This window comes from Heterocephalus glaber, unplaced genomic scaffold, assembly GCF_053883595.1.
Source record: "Heterocephalus glaber isolate CG9 unplaced genomic scaffold, H.glaber_assembly_v1.0 deba00001428, whole genome shotgun sequence".
Taxonomy (NCBI): domain Eukaryota; kingdom Metazoa; phylum Chordata; class Mammalia; order Rodentia; family Bathyergidae; genus Heterocephalus; species Heterocephalus glaber.
The window spans coordinates 32,183,572-32,210,000 of record NW_028258293.1 but is presented as its reverse complement, the minus strand read 5'-3'; the positions used below and the strand labels follow the sequence as shown (position 1 = coordinate 32,210,000).

General features: G+C 37.9%; 1 protein-coding gene across 2 annotated transcripts; it reads left to right on the top strand.

Moving 5' to 3' along the window:
• Window positions 1-4,000: 4,000 nt before the first annotated feature.
• Window positions 4,001-24,955, top strand: Clns1a (chloride nucleotide-sensitive channel 1A). Of its 2 annotated transcripts, none has more exons than XM_021248274.2 (7): window positions 4,001-4,376; window positions 12,307-12,443; window positions 14,752-14,853; window positions 15,431-15,538; window positions 18,126-18,323; window positions 21,789-21,878; window positions 24,214-24,955. In XM_021248274.2, exons 1-6 carry the CDS (start codon window positions 4,237-4,239, stop codon window positions 21,854-21,856), a joined length of 753 nt encoding a protein of 250 aa, XP_021103933.1. In that variant the 5' UTR covers window positions 4,001-4,236; the 3' UTR covers window positions 21,857-21,878; window positions 24,214-24,955. The 2 variants fall into 2 exon arrangements, with proteins under 2 accessions (XP_021103933.1, XP_004869725.1); XM_004869668.4 differs by having other exon boundaries at window positions 4,036-4,376; window positions 18,150-18,323.
• Window positions 24,956-26,429: the final 1,474 nt, after the last annotated feature.

Below are 26,429 nucleotides of genomic sequence, written 5' to 3'. Positions count from 1 at the left end.
CGTGATGTCTAACTAGGATATTCTCAATGTTGGTCTGGTGTTCTCTTATCAAAGTAGCTTCTTGATCACAGTATTTGAATAGTAGCTTACCCAAAACTGCCAAGAGGTTTTAAGTACACTTTGAAAGGTATCCTGTGCTTAGATGGGGTGGGGTTGGGGCAGGGCTTGGTTTCTTCAGTGTGTATAAAAGAAGAAAAAAACTAGAACTGCTCAATTTGGTCATTCAGTAGGTTTAATTTCACAGGAACAAATATTTGCTGAAACAATAAGCAGTTTCAAATTCAAATTTCCTCATTTGATAAGCATTTTTGAAATTTAAAAATTACTGATTTTAGCAGCCTTTTACATGGCACATTTTACCATGTTATAGTGATACCTTTTTGAAATGCCAGTAATTTTTACCATCTGATAATTTTATCATTCTTATTTCTTTTAGCACAAGTGTATTCTTGTAAAGAATAAAAATCATGTAAGTGTCATAATTTCTGTCTTCATCTATTGTCAGCTAGTGTGAGAAGTCAGTTTCTTTGCTATCTTCACTCATTCAGAAGCCTGGGGACCATGAATTTCCACTTGAAGAATACAAATTCCAGATATCAATTTGTAAATTGTCTGTTTTAGAATTTCATTTTGATTTTAAAGTAATAATTGGGATCCAGGAAGTGTTTGGTTAGAATATGTCTTGGATTTTCAGACATGCTTATACAAAATGCTTTATTTTCCTATGCATAAAAAAAACTTATTCCTGGTATAGGTTCTCAGAATTTTGTTTCTAGCTGAGAACTAAAACAAAACTTAAAGATTAGCATAAAACTAACTCTAGGTAATCAGGACCATGCTGTCCCATAATAATGTACTGCATGTGTGAAGGGAAGGGGGAAGATAACTGGAAACATGATTCTGATAACACAAATTTTGTGCATTAAAAGTATGGAAATTCCTGATTGCTTAAAGCTTCAGGAGTAAACTGCAGTGTATGAACACCTGGTGTGTTAAAATTGCAGTACACCTAGTGTGTCAGAATTGCAGTGCATAGTTGTTTAAATACAATATTCTTTGTGACAACCAAAATATGTTGTGGCTGGTGCCAATATTTTTGTTAATGAAATGTTTGATGTCTCACTACAGTCTTATCAGAATTTTTAGTGTTATATGCCAGGCCTAAAGCCATTTTATAGCTATTGGCCTAATTGTGTAACTTTTTCTTTCAAAATGTTTTATTATAATACTGTCATTTCTTTCACTTAATATATGTCAATTGTCATAATAAAGAATTTAAATAATTTGATGTATTTAGCATGTGTTTGCAAACAGTTTATTTTAAATTTTGTATCGTATAGAAAGCTAAGAATTTTCTATAAGATTCATAAAGGTTAAAATATATTGTTGCCACCTAAGTATAGACTCTTCTTTTCACTATCTAGAAAGGAAAGTACATCAATTTCTCCAAAATAATGTTCAGGACTTTGACAACTAGGCAGATAAAGATATTAGAGAACTATTTTCGGTTTCTATCTTTAGATGCTGGAGAATTGAAACATTAAGGAGGCCATGGACTTGTTCATCATGATTCTATGGGAGCACAGAACTAGACTAGAGGGCAGGAGCTATAGGATAAAAGTTTTCAGTTCTTTCTAGGGAAAAAGATAAAGTTCTCTTATAATAAAAAAACTTTGGCAGTAACTTCTTGCAAATAGAGAATTTTTGGATATAGGCTGACCTGCATGCCATTCAGTAGATGTATAACATCAACACATTAGACCAGATGACTAATAGACCTTCCAACACTGAATAAGATTCTCATCAACAAATTCTTAATTTGATTATTTTTCCTTACTCTTGGAATACAGTAAAGTTCAAACTGGACTTAATTTTTTATGAACTAGTAAAATGCACTATTTGCAATTCTGATTGAAAATATTAACAGAGTTTTTCAATCAGAATTTCACTTAATGGACTAAAAGCTGGTCTACACCACAAGGAAAATGGCCAATTATAGTGATTCTCAATAATTTATTTAAAAGTTTCACTTAACAGTCAGTGGAGCTGCCATGTTATATTGGAAGTCAAAGATGACAGGATCATAGCACCTTCAAAAGCATTCAAAGAGTCTTTTCTGGAGCTGCCGTGGCTCTTAGAACATGGTTGTGAACCTACAGCTCATAGATTATTAGACCAGAGGATGAACCAAGTTCTTTTAAAAACTGAGAATTAGTGTAACTCAATGGTGATCATTTAGCAGAGCTAAATAAAAATATGTAATGAAATTAAATGTTGGGGGCTGAGGATTGTGCTTTTTACTCTTATGTTGGCTCTATATTTAGAGCCCAAAAGAGAAAGGACTTGGCTAATGATGATAGAACCTTATTCGAATTGTGCTAATAATAATTCTAATCATTCTAATCTGTTAAGAATTTTTATTGGAAACTTAATTTTTACCATTACCGAAAGGCAGAACTCTTTTTTTTTTGGTACCGGGGATTGAACTCGGGTCCTTGTGCTTGTGCAGCAGGCGGTGAAACCTCTTGAGCTAAATCCCCAGCCCAAGCAGAACTCTTTATAAGCCTATGCCAACTAGTTCAGGAAGTGATGATGCTGGACTAGGAATAAAAAGGCAGGACTCTAGGGGCCGGGGATTTAGTTCAGTGATTCTGCCGCCTGCCTTGCAAATGCAAGGTCCCGAGTTCGATCCCTGGTACCAAAAAAAAAAAAAAAAAAAAAAAAAAGACAGGAACCTGATTTCTAGCTACTTGTAACCCTCAGCAAATTATTTAATTTCTCTGATCTTAAATTTTATCTGTAAAGGGGGCATCTACCAGCCATTGGGCACTTTTTAAAAAGTACTCTGAAAACTTAGGTTTAAGCCAATTTTTTCCGTGTAACTGAGAGATACCTTTTCCGAGCAAAGCCAGCCACAAGCAAGTTGCCCACAAATAAATGTCCCATGGAAAGTCTCAAACTGGTCATTTCTCAAATTAGGTTTGTAAACTACTTTCAAAACATTTTCCTCCTGAATTCTCCACCTAGAAGTGCAATAGCCACTCAATCTCTTAAACCAGAATTTTAGAAGGAATCTTCAACCTCTTTTCATCTATACTGATCTTCAAAACCATCTTCCTCTTAACCTATCTCTAAATTATAAGCGTTTTAGATAGCTCTGAATCTTTTCCCAATCTTTCTGTTTTCAACTGCCACTTTCTCACCTACCTAGGCAACTTCTTAATTCCCCCCTTCAGTCCCACTACCAACAAACCAATCCAGTTTAAAAATCTAACATTCCTCTAAACTGTTGAGAAAATACAAATTAAACTACCCCACATGTCCCTTCAGCCTCAAACAGTCCTACTGCATATATATTATAATTAATCTTACAAACGAAAAAAGTGGAACTTGAATCCCACTAGATCTCTCACGACCAAACTCTGGCTTTAATGCCTCACATCTTATCTGTAGTTAGATCTGTAACAGAAAACTTCTGCTTATATTTGAAGTAGAGAAGCGGGGCGTGGTAGTGCATGCCAATAATCTCAGCACTTGGGAGGCTCAGGCAGGTGGATCTCAAAAAAGAAAAGAGAGAAGAACCTGCCAAAGTGTCTCGCAGTGTGTGGCACATAACACTCGGTTAACTTTAGCTACTACTACGACTATTTTGTAAATCTTTGAGTCCTATCTCCTCGCCGTCCTGCCGGCTCTCCGCCCTGCTACCTCGCTGTGCTTCTGCCCGCCTGACAAGTGGGGAGAGGTGGCTGGGGCCCTACATTGATGTCTGGTGCGTGGCTGTGTGAACCTGACATGTGAAGGGTGAGGCCGGGAGGAAAAGAATCTTCAACTCAGACGCGAGACTTCTGGCTTCTAGATGAATCTGGCCCTCTACTTCTGGTATATCCTCAGGCGAGGGACTCCATGTCTGAGGCCCCTTTCCACCTTGTAGAAAAGGGGATACTAATATTTCTTGTGCTTCCTCTTTCACAGGTTTGCTGTAACGAGCTAGGGTTAGCCCAGCCAACCTCGGTTAACCATGCCTCTCCTAGGATGAAGCTAAACTGTCACGTGACAAAGCCGCTGGGTCGTCCTGGACTTCCGAGCATTTCCTAGAATGTCTCGTCTCTATGATTAATGGCATTGAAATTCCTGTGTAGCCTAAGTTGTTCTTCCGGGGTGATTGCCACGACTTCCGGGGCGGGCCGCTGCGAATGGTGATTGCTGTGGCCCGGCTGTTTCCGAACCTGTGTTTCCATGCTCCCAGCTGCAATGAGCTTCCTCAAAAGTTTTCCGCCGCCGGGGTCGGCCGAGGGGCTCCGGCACCAGCTGCCAGATACCGAGGCTGTGTTGAACGGGAAAAACCTCGGCATTGGCACCCTTTACATCGCAGAGAGGTAGAGTCTCTGTTTCCCAGCGCCGGCCTCCTGCGCCCAACCCTTCCTTGCGGGTGCTTACGGTGCGGTAGAGGCGGGCGAGACGCGAACTCGGGGGTGCTGGGAAGGGGGGAGCGCGTGTTGTGCGTCGCTTTGAGGATGCCTCCGCCAGGCGCAGGAGTCTATTTCAGTGCCCCCCCCCGCCTTGGAAGCCATTGTTTCTCTGTTCTCCAGACGCGGTTTCCCCTCGCCGTTTGTACTTTTCACTGGCCTGTCTAATGAAGGCCTGGCGCGTGCTTTGCTTTCAACTCATTGTCACGTTTTAAAGTGTTTCGTTTTGTTTTTGCGGTACTGGGGATGGAACCCAGAGCCTCGCACAGGCTAGGCAAGTGCTTTATCACTGAGCTACATCCCTGACATGTTTTAAGATTTTGAGTTTCCAGACCCTGAGTTAGTCTTATGTGTGAGAATTTGGGAGGAGGGTGTTGGCCTGCGGGGGATATGTAGGTTCAGAGTAGATTGTGGAAGGGGGTTAAAGCTTGGTTAAAGAGTATAGCTTTTCTTTAGGGTAGGTGGGGAAAGGAGCATTCTCACCCCTACGAAGATTGGTGTCATGTCCAGAGGGACCTGACTCCAGTTGTGAGGTCCTGCAGAGAATTCCCTTTTCATTTAGCTGCCTGGAACACTTTGTACTTTCACGGCTAGATAGGAATGCCTTCAATATTGTAGTTGTAAAATTACTTCACATGTAATTCTCGTCATCTTCCAAGCTAACAGTGATACATTGAATCCTCTTTGTCCTTCAGAGTGTCTAGTTTCTCCATTTGCTACATTAGAGCCCAAGCTTTTACAAACTCATGTGATTACATTGGGCTCAAAATAATCCAGAAGTTCCCTATTTCAATGTCAATTAAATAGTAACCTTATTAATTTACAGAGCCAGCTTCAACATAACTTATAGCATGACACGAAATTGACGTCTCTCGGCCCAAATTCTGTCTACTACTAAATCTAGAACAAAAATTGTAAAGACTCCCTGGTGTAGAGGGAAATTTAGACACTTAGCAAAGTTTAAGCTTCTGGCTAGTCACAAGATAGGAAATATTAAAGAGAGCAAAAGCAAGTTTGAGATGAGGGGCAAGGTAATGAATTTGGTCTGGACGAGTGTGGAATGGTTGGAGGAGTGTTTATCTTAGAGTGGATTAATAGGAGTAGATTAGGTAACTCAAGAGAAGGTTTGGAGATAACTTGCTTTAAGAGATGGGTCATGAAAGTAGAGACTTGAAAAAAGAAAAGGAAGAAGTAGTCAAAATCTGAAACCCCTCTTTTTTTTTTTTTTGTACTGGGGATCGAACTCGGGTCCTTGAGCTTGCGAGGCAGGTGGCAGAACCACTGAGTTAAAAATCCTCAGCCCTGAAATCCATCTATTGAATATTTATAAGATGATCTTGAGAAATATTAGGAGAACAAATTCTTTTAAGTAGTGGAGGGTAATAGATATAATTCCTTGCCCCTGCACAAGTGTGTTTTACTGTTGCTGGACAAAATACCTGGCACCCTCAATTTAAGGCAGAAATGGTTTATTTGGTTTGTGGTTTCAAAAGTTTCAGTCTGTGGTTGGCTGGCTCTAAGATAGAAGCATCGTGGTATAGAAAGGCATGGTGGAGCAAAGCTTCTCACTTCATGGCGACCAGGAAACAAAGTTAAGGGGAATTGTGCCTGTCAAGGCAGAGCCCAGCAACCAGATATAGTCCTCAAGGTCATGCCTCCACCCAGACACAGCCATAAGTGTGCTTAAGTAATCCCCTAGGTGGCTTTCAAACCAATCAAGCTGAAAGGGGAACCCTCACAACAGCCTAACAAATCTCTTCTGTTTCTTTAAGAAAAATTTTTGCAATCATTCATAGTGATGCATGCCTGTAATCTCAGCACTCGGGAGGCTGAGGTAGGAGGCGCACTGCAAGTTCTTGTGGCGCCAGGCCAGCCTGGGCTACATAGTTAAGGGCCAGCCTGAATTCCCCTCAAAAAAAGGGGAAATTTTTTGTAAAGTGTATGTGCAAAAATTACATTATTTCTGTATGGGTTAATGAATTATAGTTAAACACCTGTATATCCACCCTCCAGATTAAGAGTACAATTGTAGGGCCGGGGATTTAGCTGAGTGGTTATGGCGCCTGCCTTGCAGGTGCAAGGTCCCGAGTTTGATCCCTGGTACCAAAAAAAAAAAAAAAAGAGTACAATTGTACCTGACATCCGTGGTCATCCCTCTTTACTCACTGTTAGCCTCACCTCCTTGGTCTCATCTCCCTTTTTGGTCTTTCCCACCTAGAATTTCCAAGTCTTCATAGGTTTTTGTTGCTGGTTTTTAGTCTTGTTTGGTTTGAGTTTGGTTTGGTTTTGGTTTTTTGAGATGGGTCTCCCTATGTAGTTTAGACTAACTTGAACTCACTATGTAGCCCAGGCTGGCCTTGAACTCATGGGGATCCTCCTGCCTCAGCCTTCCAAGTGCTAGAATTACAGGCGTGCACCACCAGGCACCCCCTGATGGATTTTGATAAACTAGCAAGGCTTCCTGAAGATTATGACAATGATTAACAGCCAGTTGCATGGGGTTGGACTGGGGGGAAATGTTCAAAACAGGGTGATTAGATGCAAGGGTGAAAAACATTGCACTCTATGCTAGTATATGTATGTATATTTTACATAGATACCATTTACATCTACACTTAATCTAACAGTTCTTCATCTGAAGAAATGAGAAAGAGACAGTAAAGGTGGAGCGGGAGAGAGCTATGTTCATGAGCTTGGCTTGTATAGTAACACTTAGGCTTTAGAGAAACTGTTTTTAGGACTTCAGTCAAGAGGAATAGTGTCAAATTTGGCTTTAAGTAGATATCTTCTCAGATCTGTTTTTAGAGATATAGAACTCTCAGGTTTAGTTTTTATAGGAAATTGACTTTGTATTCAGGGTACTTTGGGTAATTTAAAACAGGCAAACTTGGGACCGGGATTTAGCTCAGTGGTTTCGCCATCTGCTGCGCAAGCGCAAGGACCCAAGTTTGATCCCCCGTGCCAAAAAAACCCAAAAACAAACAAAAAATAAAACAGGCAAACTAGTTAATTTAAACCTGGCATAGTGGTGCATCCCTGTAATCCCAGCTACTTGGGAAGCTGAGGCAGGAGGAACACAAGTTCAAAGCCAGCCTGGGCAACTTTATAATAACCCTGTTTCAAAATAGAATAAAAAGGCCTGGGCTGAAGCTCACTAATATAGCATTTACCTAGCATGCAGGAGGCCCTGGGTTCAATCTCAAGTACCACCATGACGGAAAAAAAAAAGAGAGAGAGAGATAATTTAAAGTTAGAAATGAGGCCTTTTAGTGTCTCATTCTACGAATAATTTTAAACCAAATTCGTCAACCCAAATTTAAAGCCTCTCCTTTTTTTTTTACCCTATACCAGGAATATAGAAAGCATTAAAGTTTAGCAAAACATTGCTCTCCACATTTAGTGGCTTTCTAATTCTGGTCTTTATCTTTTATGATGTATGTTTTTTTAGAACTGGGTATAATTATATGTTTTGGTCTTTGAGAGCTTTTCTTCTAGAATGTGTGAAAAGAGACTAGACAAATCAGGACTTAATGATCAAGTAAATATTGTATTTTCAGAATCATTTCCATTTCTAAGATTCTGATAGCACCATTGGAATGCCATGCTGAGACAGCAGTGTCTGTCTGCAGTAAAGCAGTACAGAGCCGTTATTATGTGCCTTTAAACTAAAGGTCATAATTTGATAGGCACTGATTCTGTGTTTTATTTTTCCATCTCTCAATTGAGGCATTAAAGTTTTCTGGCTCTGGATATTTGAAATTATTATGGACATTTAAGTGTGGAATATTCCATAATTTAAATATTCTGATGGGGGAGGATCGCTTGGACACCATTGGGAAAAGCCATTGAAAAGGTCATAAGACTGCAGTTCATTCAGAAGAAAGGAATAGAGCTAATTAATCGAGAAAATGCCTCCTCTTGATACTGATGTACTGAACTATTGCAGTCTACTGATCTACAACAGACTTGCAGAAATTATTGGCCTTAGTAATAGAGAATTCCTTACCCACCCTGCCTTAGTTGTAAAGCAGGTGTTGTGTGACCACATGGAAGAGATCGAGGCCTGTTTAAAGGAAGCACAGAAGAAGGGTCGGTTACAACATAAAATTTCTCAAGTAAATGGAAAATAAGAGAAATTCTCACAGAATGCAGAGGAAAAGGCCAAAGAAATAAGATGAGGAAAGAAGAGAAAAGGAGAGATGTACAGGGCTTGTCCAGGAGATACAATCTATGTGTAATAGGAAAACCTGAAAGAGAGTACAAAGCAGATGAAGCTGAAACAATAATTACGGAGCTAATTGAAGAAGATTTTCCAGAGCTGAAGAACGAAGTAGACCTGAAAATGAAGAAGGCTCACAGGGTACCTTTAAAATTTAAGTAGAAGAAAGCAACACCTAGGCATATCCTTGTGACTTTTACATTTCAAGCATAAAGAAAAAATTTTGCAAGTATCCAGAGAAAACAGGTTACGTATAAAGGGGCAAAGGTCAGACTGACCTCAGATTTTTCTCTTACAATTCTAAATACCAGAAGACAATGGAACATTTAGAGTTTTAAGGGAAAATAATTTTTTGGGGGGGAAAATAATTTTGAACCAAGAATTATATACCCTTCCAAATTAGTATTTGTGTATGAAGGCAACTGGAAGACATTCTCAGATACTAAGGGGTTAAGAAAGTATATCGGCAGGGCTGGGTTTTCAGTGGCACTGCTCCTGCCTCACAAGTGGAACGTCCTGACTTCCATCCTCAGTACCAAAAAAAAAAGTATATCAACAAAGAACCTCCTCTGAAAATTTTTATGAACGATTTACTGTATCCAACAGAAAAATTAAATAGAATAGGGAGATAATTGTAAGGAAGATTTAATGACTAAAACTTATTAAGAATATGAAATCTAAAATTGTTACATTTAGGGTAATAAACCTAAATGCTAAATGGATTTGTAAGCTAGATCTAAAATTTTCAGTTTATATAGTTTTAAACTGTCAAAATGCATACCAAATATTCAGTGTCAATAAATGTTGTCTTATTTTATTTTTATTTATTTATTTATTTATTTATTTTTGGTACCGGGGATCAAACTCGGGTCCTTGCGCATGCACAGCAGGAGGTGAAACCACTGAGCTAAATCTCTGGCCCTGTTGTCTTATTTAAAAAAATAAAAAATAAATAAATATTCTGATCGTATCAGGAGATTTTTTTGTATGGGGATCGAACTCGGCACTTTGCACTTACGAGGCAGGCTGCAGAATCACTGAGCTAAATCCCTGGCTCCTGGTATCAGGAGATTTTTGAGGGAAGTAAAAGGCAGTTATTTTCTTTAAAATAAGATTTTAGTGGGATGATTTTGGGATCCATGAACACTGTTTCATCTCCACATAAAAGGCAAGCAGCAGACAGGAAAGGCATGCGCAACACATAATTTAATTACCTAATGAAATCTGTTTCTTTGGAACCAGTGGGGATGAGTCATTCTAGAAAATGATTTCTAGAGATTTTATCACTTTATACCGTTTAAGGTTTACCATTTTTAAGCCTTTCATGTTTTCTTTTTCTGTTGTCTTTTTTTTATTATTCATTGTTTATTGGTACATTTTAGGTATACAATATGATGACATTCATCATTGGGAATTTGTACCATTACATTATATATCTTGATTCTTATTTTTTTCCCCATTCCCCTGCCCTCCCTTCAACCCCTCCACCCCTCCCTATTTACAAAGAATTTTGTTTCTGTTTTTTCCTTTTCTCATATTTATTCCTTTTCCTTCTTTCCTTCCCCCTGCCTCTCCCACTTCCCCTTCCTTTTGGACCTTTTCTTCCTATTTCACATTATGTATTATACATTTTGATCCTTAATTACACTTTTTTCTGTTGTCTTTTAAAAATAAACCTGTTGGCTGGAAATCTTTAGAATTTTTTAAAGTGTTGATTAAATTTTAGCATGTCTATGGAGTTGTATAGTTACCACCCCAATTTAATAAAATACTTTTGATAACTGGTCGTGTAGTATGGACATTGATTTCCTAGGGGAGCTGAGGTGTAAAATTCAACCTCTTTGCATTGAATGTGGAATGAAGAGTCCCAGGTTCTTTTATTGTACTTTTATTTTTTCTTGGTTAGAAAATAGACACCCAGGTTTGTTAAAGATTTGCGGGAAATAGAATGATACAGAAGTGTTATTAACTGCTTATTTGTTTAATTTTTTGGTGCTGGAAATTGAACTCTGCTTCATGTGCACTAAGTGTGTGTTCTACCACTGAGCAGATCCTTAACTTTTTTAAATAATAGCTTTATTGAGGTAATTCACATAGCATACAGTTTACTTATTTAAAATGTACAGCACAGTGGTTATTATTCCATTTACAGGGTTGTGCAGCCATCACCACGGTTCGCTTTGGAATATTTTTATTGCCCCAAAAAGAAACTAGGGCCCGTTAGCAATTATTCCTATATAGACAACCACTATACTGCATTGAGTTTTTTGTTTGTTTGTTTATTTTTTGAGACAGGGTCTTGCTATGTAATCCAGACTGGCCTTGAACTCACCATGTAGCCTATGCTGGCCTTGAACTCATGGCAGTCCTCCTGCCTCAGCCTCCGAGTGCAGGGACTATAGGCGTGCGCCACCATGCCCGACTGGATTAACTTCTGTTCCTTTTTTTTTTTGTGGTTTCTTCGGGATCTTTTTGCTTTTTTTTTCTCCCCTGCTAAGCAGTACAGTACCTGATGTTTCCAGTATTACCAAGAAATTAGACAGTGTATATTCAAAAGTCATACTAATTTTAGGGGTAGTTTACTTTGTTATACCAGTGAAATATTTGACCACTTTTAAGGAAAACCATACCTAGCTTATCTGTGGCTTTTGGTGAAAGCTGGGAGTAAATGAAAATCTTCATAGAATTTGTCTCTTAAGGAAGTACTGAAATTCTTTTCCAACTTGTGATTATAATTAAAAATACAGCCATTTTGTGGCTATGCCATTTACTGAAAGATTAGTGGAGAAGTTGCTAATCACCAGGTATTTATTGTCTGCTTACATGCTGATCACTATGGTGATGTTTTTGAAGAATGGTAAATAATGTGACAGGTCACATACAGCTGTCAAGCAGCAGGGTACATGTAAGATTATCATAAAGTTACCAAGAGAGATTATGTAAAGGTGCACATTTCCAATGATGAATGTCATTATATTGTATACCTAAAATGTACCAGTATAATTAATTTAAAAAGATATGTGGATTTCTTTCTGGACTTTCCATAAAAAAAAAGATTATCATAAAGTTAATGGCTAATTTAACTTACTGAGTTTAAGTGCAGTTTAGAAACAAAAGAGATAATTGGGGACTAATTGAGAAGAGGCTGGTGCTTATAGGTGGTTTAACTAAGCATGAGCATAGGGCTGGGGATATAGTTGAGTGGCAAATCACTTGTCTAATAAGCACAAGACCCTGTGTTCAATCCCTAGTACTTGGGAGAGGGGGTTGAGCGTACAAGAGCCACAGAAACACACAGGTAACTTAGAAAAATAGCATTTTAGATTTGAACTTATAACTAGAGGAAAAAGAATCATAATCAGATAAACAAAATTCAGTTTCTTCTGCTAAATTTTCTTCTTTTTTTTTTTGTACTGGGAATTGAACTCAGGACTTTGCACTTGCCAGGCAGGAATGGTGCCACTGAGCTAAATCCCCGGCCCCTGCTAAATTTTCTTTTAGGAAAATTTATAAACTATAAGCTTCAATTTATTCGCATGCATAAAAGCATGCAGAATGGACTATAGGGGTATTAAAATAGGATTAACTTTTAAAAATAATTACTTAAAACATGTTTTTCAGCCGCCTGTCTTGGTTAGATGGTTCCGGATTAGGATTCTCACTGGAATACCCCACCATTAGTTTACATGCTGTTTCCAGGGACCTAAATGCCTATCCACGAGAGCATTTGTATGTTATGGTGAATGCTAAATTTGGAGGTATGTATGGTATAATTTAACCTAGTCCTTCCTTTGACATTGTGTTTTAAAAATTAGTTTTTATTTATTCACTTACTTTTGAAGCAGGGTCTCTCTATATTGCCCAAGATGGCCCTGAACTCCTCAGCTGAAGTGATCATTCTGCCTCAGCCTCCCAAATAGCTGAAACTGTAGATATGTGGCAGTATACCCTTCCAAATGTAATATTCAAGCTATTGACCCACTTTAGATAATAGTCTATTAAGCAAAATTTTAGCACAGTAAAATAATTTTACACTTGAAGTTCTTATAATGGACATTTATGTGTATCTGTTATTTTCTATATATCTGCACTTAGAATTGGTCTGTTATTGTGGACATGTATTTCTACTTTTTCTTCTTCAGTTTAACTGTTTATATTGTCTTTGTCTTTGTAAAGGCACCCTTAGAGGCTTGGATCAGTATATTTTGTGCCTCTAAGAATGTAGTATAGAATTGTTTTTGTTTTATTAGGGTAGTAGTTCTCGGTGGATGGGGAGAATTTTCATATATCTCTACTCAAGTCTCTATCCTCCACATTTGGCAATGACATTTTGATCAGAGGGAGGGAAGGATTCACTGGTATTTAATAGTTAGATCCCAAAGATGCTACTAACCATCCTACAATGCACATGGCAACCCACCACAACAAAGAAATATCCAGTTCAAATATCAAAAGTGCCAAGATTTAGAAAACCTGGTTACAAATTCTGCTGTTGGAGATAGTTGTGAAGATTCATAAAAATCTACCGAAAAATGTTTGCTTTTAAAATAATGGGTTGTGGCTGGGGATTTAGCTCAGTGGTTCCGCCACCTGCCTTGAAAGTTTAAAGTCCCGAGTTCAGTCCTCGTACCAAAAAAATAATAATAATAATGGGTTGCTTTTCTTTCAAATATTGTATAACAGTCTGTGAGTTTGCCTCTTAAAATTGTTCCTTCAAACTGAAATTTTCATCTGGTTCCGGATATAATATGACCATTTATATTCAGTTGTGACACTTAATTATTAGTTTTTAGGACTCTGGCAAGCCCTGCCTCACTAAGTGGTATTGTCTGATTCACCTGCCTGAAAGTATTTTTATTGTAAGATTTTAAAATCTTGCCATTGCACAGGGTTCAAAGAGATAAAAATCTAGTGAAATTTGAAAAGAGGATAAAAAGTAAATAGCTGTTGACCTTGAGTTGTGATAAGTCTTCTTAATGAGCTATTAGGCCCAAAATTTACTCAGCATCTGAGTAAATGGAACTGTACTTTTAGAACTATGTTAGTACGACAAAGTACCTGAAATGGTCAACTTAATAAAGGAAAGGTTTATTTTGACTCATTGTTTTAGAAGTTTCACTCAGTTGTAACTTGGCCTCTTGCTTTGGGCCTGTGGTAGTGTGGTACATCATGGCAGGAGCACATGATGAAGAAGGTCTGTTCACCTCATCGTGGCAAAGAAAGAAGGGACAGGTGTCCCAAGATCCCCTTTTGGGGTGTATCTCCACTGACTCAACTTCTTTCCACCAGGCCCCACCTTCTAAAGGTTCTACCACCTCCTATTTGCACTACAGACTGGAGACCAAGTCTTTAACATATGGGCCTTTGAGAAACATTCACAATTCAAACTGTAGCAAGAGTAAAGAGAATTGCATGTTATATTTAGTTTAAAGCATGCACGCTTTCATTCATTCATTCATTCATTCATTCATTCATAGTAATGCAATACCTAAATCTTCTTGTCAGTTTCAGCTGCTGATGTGATTATTTTCTTGTTTTGTTTGGTTTGGTTTTACTGTACTAGGAATTAAATCCAGGCCCTTGAACAAGCTAGGCAACTGCTCTATAACTGAGCTATACCCTCAGAACCCAGAACCTTTTTTAGCTCTAAAATAACCATAAATAAAAACTGAAGCCAGGTGTGGTGGTACATGCCTGTAATCCCAGCACTTTGGGAGACTGAGGCAGGAGGATTTCAAGTTTGACCCTAGCCTCAACAACTTAAAGATCCTGTCTCAAAAAAGTCTTTTTTGGGTCCGGGGATTTAGCTCAGTGGTTCAGGCGCCTGCTTCACAAGCTCAAGGTCCCGAGTTCGATCCCTGGTAACAAAAAAAAAAAGCTTTTTTTCTCTTTTAAGGGATGTGGGTAACTCAGTGTGAAAGCCCTGGGTTCAATCCCTAGTACCCCTCACCCCCAAAATTGAATTGCAGTATTCAAATATGTCAATAAATATCCTTTAGGAATTTCTCCTAGCTTGTTTTTTTAAAATAAATGATATCATTAAAATTATTTTTATTCCCTTTCTAGAAGAAATAAAAGAATCTCTTGATGATGAAGAAGAGGAAGACAGTGATGATGATATTGAACCTATTACTGAATTTAGATTTGTGCCTAGTGATAAATCAGCATGTGAGTATTCTATAATAATCTTTTCTTTTATGTACCAAGCATTTCCTCCTATTCTCATATACACACACACACCTTTACCCTTTACTGTTAGAACCATTACCTCATTCTATTGTTTTTTCTTCTTTTTTGGATCTGTAATATTGAGGACCAGGTACCTATTCATAGCAAAGATTGTGAATATAGTGAGAGTATTGTAGATACCATGTTACCTGGTACATTTTATGAATGAAAGACTCTGGTTAGTGTTATTGATTGATGCTGGTGACTGTGAGAATCTCAGCAAATGGATGACAGAGGGATCACAGCACTGTGGCCAAGGATTTTGATCCTTTTTCTCAAAAAATCCAACCAGTCATGAAGAGATCTTAGTAATATCTTGAACTCTTGTTTTGTAACTTGTCCACAGTCTCAAGCACTTTCAGGATCAGTCCTCCTTGGAATTTCGAAGGTTTTATATTGTTATCCTGGATACCTTTTGCCTACTCATTAAATTTTCCTGCACTGATGATTATTTTTATTATAAAATTTTATTGTACACTTAAAGAAATATTAGTTACAATTTAATGTCCTTGTTCAGTGGAGGCGATGTTCACTACAATGTGTGAATGCCAGGCCTTGCACCCAGATCCTGAGGATGAAGACTCAGATGATTATGATGGAGAAGAATATGATGTGGAAGCGCATGGTTAGTGAAATGGATCTTAAAGTATTTGTTTTAGTGTCTCATTTTAAGCATTTGTTTGTACTGGGGGCTAGGGCATTATATAGTTCTTTAAATCTCCTTCAAGTACCCAGTATAATGCTTATAAATAAAAGTGACCTGGGCCTGGTGGTGCATGCCTATAATCCCTGCACTTGGGAGGCTGAGGCAGGAGAATCACTGTGAGTTCAAGGCCAGCCTAAACCACACAGGGAGACCCTGTCTCCAAAAAAAGGAGAAAGAAACAAAAAGTAAATAAATAAAAGTGAGCAATACGGTGGCACTCAATAGACAAATTAGGAAAATTTATAGGCATTCTAGGCTTTTGAGGGTAGAAATAAGAGATGTTTGGAGGAAGAAAATGGATATCCAGAGACAAATGGAAGGAAAGAAAATGATAGAAAGAAGGTAGTCAGGAAAGTCTTTTAATCTGAGATAGCTGCCCCCAGAGATCAAGCCACCCCTTGAGAGGCTGGGTCTTCTTATCCTTCTTTAACATATTTCTTTTTTTTTTTTTTTGGTACTGGGGATTGAACTCGGGTCATTGCACTTGTGCAGCAGGCAGCGAAACCACTGAGCTAAATCCCTGGCCCAAAATGTTTCTTTTTTTTTTTTTTGGTCCCGGGGATCGAACTCGGGTCCTTGTGCTTGTGAGGCAAGCGGCGGAACCACTGAGCTAAATCCCCGGCCCCTTCTTTAACATATTTCTTCAAACAGCTTATTGCTGAGGTCATTTCCTTTTTCTCAGAACCATACTTTATTTATTTAAGAATGTTTCCCATTGCCTTCTCAGACCCGAATCTATTCATTCATTGGCTTGTAGAGTTGTAACTTGAGGCATGTGCTGTTCTCTGTGCTTTTCCTCATACCTGTCTGGGTGCCCAAACCCCTTTCTTCTCTGTGTACCCAATTCCTGGCCTGAGACAAACTGATTTCTGGGATTCTCCTTCACATACTGTATTCCTCCAAAATAAGACTGGGTCTTATATTAATTTTTGCTCCAGAAGACACAATAGGGCTTATTTTCAGGGGATGCCTTAGTTTTTCATATAACACAACAATTACATTTGTATCTTATATAGCAGTCTACATTTACTCATTTATTCATGTATAAAAATCCATATTTAGGGCCGGGGATTTAGCTCAGTGGTTCCACCACCTGCCTCGCAAGCACAAGGATCTGAGTTCGATCCCTGGTACCAAAAAAAAAAATAAATCCATATTTATCCAAATGCAGTTATGTCAGCTTTCTTCTGGAACATCATCATAACTCTCCAAACCCCAAATTCCAGCCTGAATTTCTTGCAACTCCATTTCCTGTACAAACATTGGCCCCAGTCTCTCATGTCCAGCAGTGGAGGTGTACTTAAACAAACACTTCTTGTCCATGTAGCCTGCTCATAGTGCATTGGCACAGCTGTCAGTGATTTTTTTTTAACAGTGATAAAGTTTATTTGAAAAAGTAAAAGTGAAGAGTGAAAGAGAAACTGACTCTGCAGAGGAGCATGAGCTGAGTAGAAGGGAAAAGCAAGATAAAAGTATACCCTGAAGGACACGGGGTGGATGCCATCGTAAGGAAAGCCATAATAGTCTGTCAGTGATTTTCTCCCATGACTTCTTCACCCAGGTCACAACCTCTTGGAGGCAAGGCTTCACAAAGTTTCCATAAATCGAGTGTTAATTATGAGACAGGAGTAGCAAAAAAACTGATGACAAGTAGGAATGATGTTCCACACAAAAGCAACAAAAAATTGCAGGCAACACATCAAAATTCAGAAAATGTTTCTTTATTTCATGGGCATGCATTAAATGTATCTGTTACAACACATCATGTATTAAATTATGAAGATTCATATTAGGCACAACCATTCATTATTAAGTCCATTATCAAGTGTGCATGTTATTCATGCATTGTGTCTGTACTCTAATTGGTCATCTAATTTGTACTCTAATTTGGCAGTAAGACTGGCAGTCATCTGTTACATAGGGGTTTATCTCTCGTCTAAAGGCTTCCGCTTCAGTATTTATAAATACTTAATTATAATTTATATTATCATTTTAAGTATTAATGTTAACATTGGTTGTATTTAATAATATATTAAAATTATTATTTTGTAATGCAACATGTCCATCGTGTGTTGCAATATATGTACTACCATTAAATGCATCTGTCTGGCTGACAGTCTAAACTGGGGCTTATTTTAGAGGTAGGGCTTATATTACGAATATCCTGAAAAATCATGCTAGGACTTATTTTTCTGGTTTGGTCTTATTTTGGGGGAAATATGGTACCTAAATATGTCCTCTTCTTTTTGAGATTTTTGACAGATTTTTTTTAATCCTTTAGTATTTCCACAATTTTTTAATGAGCTTTATATTAATCAGAAAAAAATACTTTCCATACAAATTAGTATCAAATTAATTTTGCACTCACTTGTAAAATTCTGTCTTCAACAGCAGCCTTTACAATAAAATGTTTGAAGTATTTTCCCAGAAGCCTGTTTTCACTGTACTTTATTCAGCATATGTCTTAGTGATTGTTCATTTTGTTTTTCTATTTATTGTATAATAGCTTTAAAACTTTCTGTTTGTTTAGAACAAGGACAGGGGGATATCCCCACATTTTATACCTATGAAGAAGGATTATCCCATTTAACAGCAGAAGGGCAAGCCACATTGGAGAGACTAGAAGGAATGCTTTCCCAGTCTGTGAGCAGCCAGTATAACATGGCAGGGGTGCGGACAGAAGACTCAATAAGAGATTATGAAGGTGAGTATCCTTTCTCTTCAGTGTGAACAAATGGCCACTTGGGAAGTAATGAAAGTTGTAGAGAAACATTTTCTTTTGGAAACTATAAGAAAAATATCAGAATTAATTCTTTATGGTGTGGAAAGCATAAAATAGGAATTCTTACAGTTTTCTTTATTTTGTTAGTGAACTCCCTCCCCATGTCTATACCAACTACAAAAATAGTTTATGTTCATTATGTTCATGGCCTTTTTTGGCGGTGTGTGCATGTGTGTGTGTGTGTGTGCACGCGTGCACATGCACTCAAACTGAGGGCCTCACTGTGCTAAGCAAGGATTGTACTGAGCCACATTCCTAGCTCCAAATATTTAAAAAATGCTTACAGGCAAAGAAGAAATGAAAAAGCAAAAACAAAAATAATAATGCGGACAGATATACCTGCTGTTAATTTTCTTGTGTAAATTTGTATTGGTTTGATAATAAAGTACCATAGACTGAGTGGCTTAAATAATAAAAAATTTCTTATGTCATAGTTATAAGTGTAGGATTGATTCTCTGAGGCCATGAGGGAAGGATCTGAATCAAGCCTCTTTCCTTGGCTTGTAGATGGCTGTCTTCTCCTTGTGTCTTCACATCCTCTCCCCTTTGTCCACAGCTCTGTCTGGATTTCACTGTTCCACTAGTTCTGGTTCTCCAGAGAAACAACTGTTTGTGTATCTGCCACACACATACATGGGGCAGGTGAACATCCCTGTATTTTACACCTAGCTGCTATTATACTGCTATTACCTTTTTTTTTTTGCAGTGCTGGGGGATCAAACTCAGGACTTTGTACTTGCCAGGCAGGCGCAGCACTATGGAGCTACATCCCTGACCTTATCTCTGCTATTACCATTTAACATCTGCTATTAAATGGAATAATCCTTCTTCATAAATATAAAATGTAGGGATGTTTCCTGTGTGTGTATACACAAATGATCATATATATGTATATTTTATGTACACATCTGAAAATTTACATAGATAAGTAAGAGACATTTAAGAAATCAATACTGGTGATGACTGGCAAGTCCAAAATCTTCAGGGTAGGTTAGCAGGCTGGAAACCCAGGGAAGAGTTGGCTGATACTGTAGTTTGAGTCCAAAGGTGATGGTCTCCTGACAGAATTTCTTCTTGCTTAGGGAAAATCAGTCATTTTCTCCTAGGCCTTTTGCTTCACTCAGAAGTACACTGATTTAATGTCAGCTAAAAAATACCTCCGTAGAAACATAGTATAATGTCTGGCAAACTGTCCGGGTACCACAGCCTAGCCAAATTGACACATAAAATTAACTGTAACACCCTTTTTTGCGGGTGTGGGTGTGTGTTACTGGGATTGAACTGAGCTATAGCCCCATTTTTTTTATTTAATTGAAAAATTCATTATTTAGTAATTGTTTGTTTGGTACCAGGGATCAAACTCAGGACCTTGCAGCTTTCCAGGCAAGTGCGGCACCACTGAGCTAAATCCCCGGCCTCATTATTTAGTAATTTATGACACATGCTTTTAAACTCTTAAACACTTTTGGCTAAAATGATATTTTTGGGCTTTACTCCATATGCTTTGTTGACATATTAGAGCTGTCTATATATAAGACTTCTTCAACTACACCATTGGTCCATCTTCTGAACTTAGTACTGTTATCTTTTTTTTTTTTTTGGTACCGGGGATTGAACTCAGGTCCTTGGCTTGCGCAGCAGGCGGCAAAACCACTGAGCTAAATTCCCGGCCTTTTTTTTTTTTCCTTTATGGTGCTGGAGATTCAAGCCAGGGCCTCTTCCACATGCTGGGCAAGTGCTTCATCACTGAGCTCCACACCCCAGCTCTTTTATTTGAGACAGGATCTCACTAAGGGACCAGTCACCTTTGAGGAACTGTAATTCATTATGTCTGGAACTTGGACTTAGAGGGTAGTTTTATAGAAAGGTGAAGTAGTGAATTGAGCTGCCTTAGAGGGAATTAAACAGCTCAGTGTGGTGGCTTTCATGTAAGGAGATCCTCTGTCAAAAACAAGGAGAAAAAAAGGGCTGAGGATGTGGCTTAGTGTGAAAGCCCTGGGTTCAGGTTCAGTCCCCAGTACCAGAGGGGGTGACTTGAACATTATCCTTATGTCAGTGGGAAGCCATTAAAGAATTTGATTAATGTTTTGGATGATGACTTGATTGCAGTATGGGAAATTGATTGGAGAGAAAAGATACTGGAAAAAAGAAAAGTTTGGTTATGTGACTTATACATTAAGTTAGATTAGAGATGTGACTTAAATATAGACAGTGAATATCAAAAGATGACAGATTTAAGGGATTTAGGAGATCTTAGACTCAACAGAAGTTAGAAATATGGTCTGTATTTCTGGTTTGGGCAGATAAGAGGTACCCTTTGGCAAGACAGGAAGGAGAAGCATTTTTACCTGGAAAGGTGATAAATTACTTTAGATACACGAAATTTGTGTGTTCAGGTGATGGTATACCAAGGGGCTTTTGGCAGAAGTTTGGTGGCTGAAGAGTAGAGGTGTGAATAGAGGTGAGGAAACAGAAACTAGCTGTAAACAAGTCTCCAGACTTGTTTTCCTTGCTTCCTTTCCAACTTTGTAGTGCGATGAGAAAAACAGAGATGAGTATGAAGTTTATCTGATTTTATCCTTTTTCCTGAATTATGTTACAGGTTTTGTGGAAATAGGACTACATATCTTTAAAAAAAAAAAAAAGGATCATAAATAGCACAGATCTGAGAAGAGTAAACTGTTGAAACTTACTGCATTTGAAGGTTCCTACCTAGGGCTAGGGATATAGCCCAGTGTTAGAACACTTGCCTGGTGTGCATGAAGCTCTGGATTTGATCCCAGTACTACAAAAGAAAAGAAAAGAAAAAGTGGGCTGGGAATATAGCTTAGCAGTGCAGCGCCTGCCTGACAAGCTCTAGGCCCTGAGTTCGATTCCTGATACCAAAAAGAAGAAAAGAAAAAGAAAGTTCCTACCTGGAGTCCTTTTGATGTTGAGGTTGAGAATTTACAAAGTAAATGTTAAATGTATGTAGTAATTTTAATTAAGTTAAATCCACTGTTAGCACTTTTCCTTTTCCAGTCGTTTTTGGATATGTACTTTAGTTTTTTAAAAAAAAGAAAAAATAGGGCTGGGAATTTAGCTCAGTGGTTTTGCCGCCTGCTGCACAAGCGCAAGGACCTGAGTTCGATCCCCAGTACCAAAAAAAAAGAAAAAATATAGGAGCTGGGGATGTAGCTTGGTGGCACTGTGCCTGCCTGGCAAACACAAGGTCCTAAGTTCCATATCTGGTATCAAAAAAACCAAAACCAAAACCAAACAAAACAACAAAAAAAGCAGTTTTTACCAGCAGAGGGCAGTAGCTTCCAATTGAAATTATAAGTTGAATTTTTACTTGTCTCAACTGCTGGGTAGAATATGGCTCAACAGTTAACTTTTTTTGTTCAGATGGCATGGAAGTAGATACTACACCAGCAGTTGCAGGACAGTTTGAGGATGCAGATGTTGATCACTGAAAATGATTTATGTTGCTTTAAGGTGAGTGGTTTATTCTTTTTAAACATGAAAGTCATAAGTGATTAATTTTTATTTTCATAATTTAAGAAAGCTCTATAAGATAAGTAGTTTGGAAAAATGTTACCCATTTCTGAAGTTACTGGAAATTACATGGTTTTTTTTTCCTCTAAGAAATCAAAGTCTGCAAACATAGTGATGTTCACTTTAACATCTACCATACACTTACTATATGCCAAGCACTGCGGTGGGAATTGAGAATTTTGTAGAAGAAAAAGACATAAATGAATTTAAGAGATTAGCCATTGATACTAACCATTTGTTCAGAACCAGAGATCTCCTCATTTGCTCACGTGGGAATAGTAGAACCTGAGATCATGCCCTAGTCTGGTCTTGAGTCATGTTTTCTTCTTGTGATACTTGAGCCATAACATGCTCATGACTTGCTACTTCCCACTGCTTTTCAATTTAGGGAAGAAGTAGAAGTAATTCCAAACTGAGTCTAAGGCATTAATCTTAGTCTTGTGTTGATTTCCCTCATGGAAAAACAATGAGAGACAAAGGTCCTGGGCACCGTAGTATTCAAGGCTGATTTTTCCAAGCCATAACAAGTCCTTGTACAGTTGTCCAAAAGCCATCATTTTCCAGGTTGTTTCCTGTGTGCTTTTCACAGCTGACATATGTAAGAGCTCTTGTTCAGTTGTTTTCCTCTGATGCATTACAAGGAGCTTTGCCTGAAGTTTGTCCTTGTTTGCTACTTTGTTATTGGGAGAAGTATATTATCCTTGCGTATATAAGCTGTATATTAGGTAACTAAAGGTCACTAGTTCATACCATACAGAGGTAGCACTAATGACCTTAGTACTCTTTCCTTTGTAAGCTATGAAATTTTTCCCATTGTTAAATTGTTGTCCCACTTTCTGCCCTATAATGGCATTATCTTCTTGAATACTGGCTGTCTGAGTTTTTGAGCAACTGCTTCTCAGCTTCTTTTATTTTATTAAGTAATATTTGTATATTTGACTTAACTCTGCTACCTCCATCAGTCATCCAGTTAGGTTGTAAGAGCTCTCATTATTTGCTGGTAAGATAAATACTTCAGAATTCCTTGTTTTTTTCTGATTAAATTTTATTTCTGAATCTTGAGAATTTGTTAACTTTATCTTTATGTACTCTTTCATTTTATATCAGAAATCAGCCTTTTTAAAGTTCTAGTCCTTCCAAATTGATTGCCATTGTGAATAAAACATTGCTTCTCACACCAACCATGAATTGTGATACTGTATCTGTTTTCTTCCCAGGTCCTGCCAGTAAAACTATCAGAAAGTAACCTTGTAGAGTTCTGTTATTTCTGTCATTTCTGTTCTTCCCATAAATCTTAATTCTTATTTTCATATTTACTTTTGTCTGTGGCTACAGTACAGTCTACAATCAGTGATGTCTCCTCTGCAGTTTTGTGCACACTAGTGCTATGTAAGCTTTCTTTCTCAGCTCTCACTTCCAGATGTCTGTAGCTTCTACTTCATGGAAGCCTTGAAGTATGCTTCTGCTCCATGGGAGACCTTTTGGTACCAACTTCAGTCATCATTCCTTATTTCTCATTGCATTCTTTATAGCATGTAGACTTTTTCAGTTACAGTTTAGTAATTTTTATTGAAACAGGAAAACAGAATTTTGGATCTTCAGGCTTTTACACATTTACCCTTCAAAAATAGACTCTTTAGAGAAGAACATCAACTATTGTGTTAATAATGATCATGAGAAATGCATTTGGACTGTCATTAACAGTTACACAAATGGGATGTTATTGCAGTCCCTGGCAAGAATTCTTAGGATTCTTTGTAATGGTGAAATAACCATAAAATAGCCACAAATTTTCTCATGAATTGATGGCCTATTTTCTGTTTGTTTTATGTACTCTGCCCAGAGGCAAAGAAATAACTTTTTCATAAAGTTTATTCATATTCTTCGTCTGGGTAGGTGACCTGAATTCCAAACAATGTCTGTAAACTCATAATCATATAAAATTGTGGGTGCCATTGAAGGATGAACATGGAATAATTAGTGTTTATGCAACCATTAATAATTTCTGGATAATGGAATAGGACTTCTCAGTGTGTGTGATGGAGTGAGGGGGAAAGTACATGAACAGTGGGATCATCACTCTACCATGTGCCTTTGGATGAGGTTTATAACTTATCTAGTCCTCAGGTTCCTCATCTAAAAAATGGGGATGGTAAGAACTGCCTGGCAGGGTTACTGCAAGGCCTGAGGTGTATTTAAATCCTCTGGCACCTTTGACAAGGCATTCAGTGAATGACAGTTCCTATTAACACTGTGCCAACCTTTTGTTTTTCAGGTTCTGCTCCTAACTGTAGGAGAAAACTTGGTGCCTCTTCCCTCTGAAGAGAGGCTGATGAAAGTCTTTTTCCTTCTCCAAAACTCACTTAAACCAGTTCTTCCTCAAGATAAACTATACTGAGACAGAAAGTTGTCACCAGCAGAAGAAACTATGACCTTTATTAACAAAGGTGAATTAGCTTAACCAAGGGGTATTTGTAATTTATCATTTACCCTAAAACTTTATGTCTAGGTAACCCGCTGACTAGGCCTGTAATTCCTGCCTTTGCTGTATGCATTGTCTATGCTAGCAGGCCAGTGTGGTAAAAAATGCACAGGAATTGGGCAGGAAATAGGATAAAGTTAAGATGAGGGGGCGGGGGGCTAGAGATATCCTTATCCCTAAAAGAAAGGGCAGAGGTCTCAGAAGGATCAGTCTCTGTCATTCTCCACAGGGGCAAGAGTCACTAATTTGGGGCCCAGATTAATTCACACCTGTCTAGGTGGTCTCTTGGGAAACATCCCAATTGCAAATCCTACCCTACCATAAAAAAGTGCTTCTGGGTAGCTTCCGTCCTTTCCACCTTGTTTTTCCAGTCTGCTTTGTTATAGCCTCTGAGGTTATATCCTTTGATTTCTGCCTTCTTAGGTTAGTTTTCTGTAACAGAACAAGTGAACTGAGATAAGGTCCTTAAAGTACTCCTGATGATAATTGTTTCGTCTTTGTAATAGGTTAACAAATAAATCTAGGTTTTCTATAATACTGTGCTCTCATTCTTGACTAAAACTAATAGGAATTTTTTTTAAAAAAAGACAGTAGTGGCAAAAAATGAGATCTTGTTGGTCTTGGTTTTGTTCACTTTCATTACAAACATGAACATGAACTATTAAGAAAATCTATATATATGGTTAGAACTTCTGGTAAATAGTAAAGCACATTTCAGGGAATTTCTGCTGCTTCTCCTTGAAGCAGGAGTAATTTTGTATATCAGCTCTCACTTTTTAGTTTTCATAGACATTGGGATGTAAGGCTGATTTGTTGTTAATAAACTTAGACTTGGACTTAAAGTACCATTATAGACTTAAAAAGAAGGTTGAACACATTATTTTGAGTTGTTTGGCTAATTAGTAGCTAAATTGTAGTTTGATACCATTCAGCCCACTTTCCCCACTTTCACTTGGCTTCCCTAATTCTGCCAGGTAGATCAAAGAAAATTCATTTTCCTTTTTTACTCAGACTCTCAGCAATTCTGCATCTCTTATAATAGGTAAGTAAAAGAGCCACTTGGAAACTGAAGCTAAAATTTTGAGATTTCTGAATCAGCCACTGTCTTTGGTGCTTTACATGATTAATGTGTTATAATATATTTATTTATTTTTGGTACTGGGGATCAAACTCAGGACCTTACGCTTGCCAGGCAGGTGTGGTGCCATGGAGGTAAATCCCTGGCTCCTAATAACTTTTATTATACCACTTTATAGATGAGGAAACATAGTGTTGAAGTGATTTAAGGTCATATACATTTTGAATTGTTTTTAAGCCTATGCTCCAAAACACCATACAGCCTTACTGCCTACAAGGAGTTGAAAGGAATCCCTTTTGTACAAGGTTTTCCATTTTCAAATTTTAGTAGACAGCATAGAAGTTTCCCAAATTTCTTTGCCACTCATCTGAACAACATCCATTCTTCAGTAAGGAGTCTGGATTTTTCTCTTGGACCTCTTTTATAAAATCCATTTGCGTTTCTTTGTAAAGGAACATACTCATAATCATGTCTTTTGATGAAACAGGAGATTCTGTGCACTGTTTTTCTGTGGGTGTTGCTAAGCTCAGCCTGGTATTGTGAATAATGCAGCACACAAAGAGGTAGAAGGCCCAGCTTCTAGTGTTGACTTGGCAGACGTGATATTTAACCTCTCCTTGGGTCTGTTTCCTCCTCTATAAAATGAGAGGTTTAGACTAAATGACTTTTCAGATTTAACTCTGTAACATTCTGTAGTATTAGATAGTTAAATCCATAGCTTTGCAGGAAAAGATTAGGCCAGACTATTAAATATGAAATTCATAATTATAAACAAGTCGACCTTTCTGTTTGAGCTTAATTTTAATGTTATTGAGGCCAGGTGTAGTGGTGTATCCCTGTAATCCCAGCACTTGAGAGGCTGAGGCAGGAGAATCACCACAAAGTTCAAGGCCAGTGTGGGCTACATAGTGAGTTCAAGGACAGCCCGAAC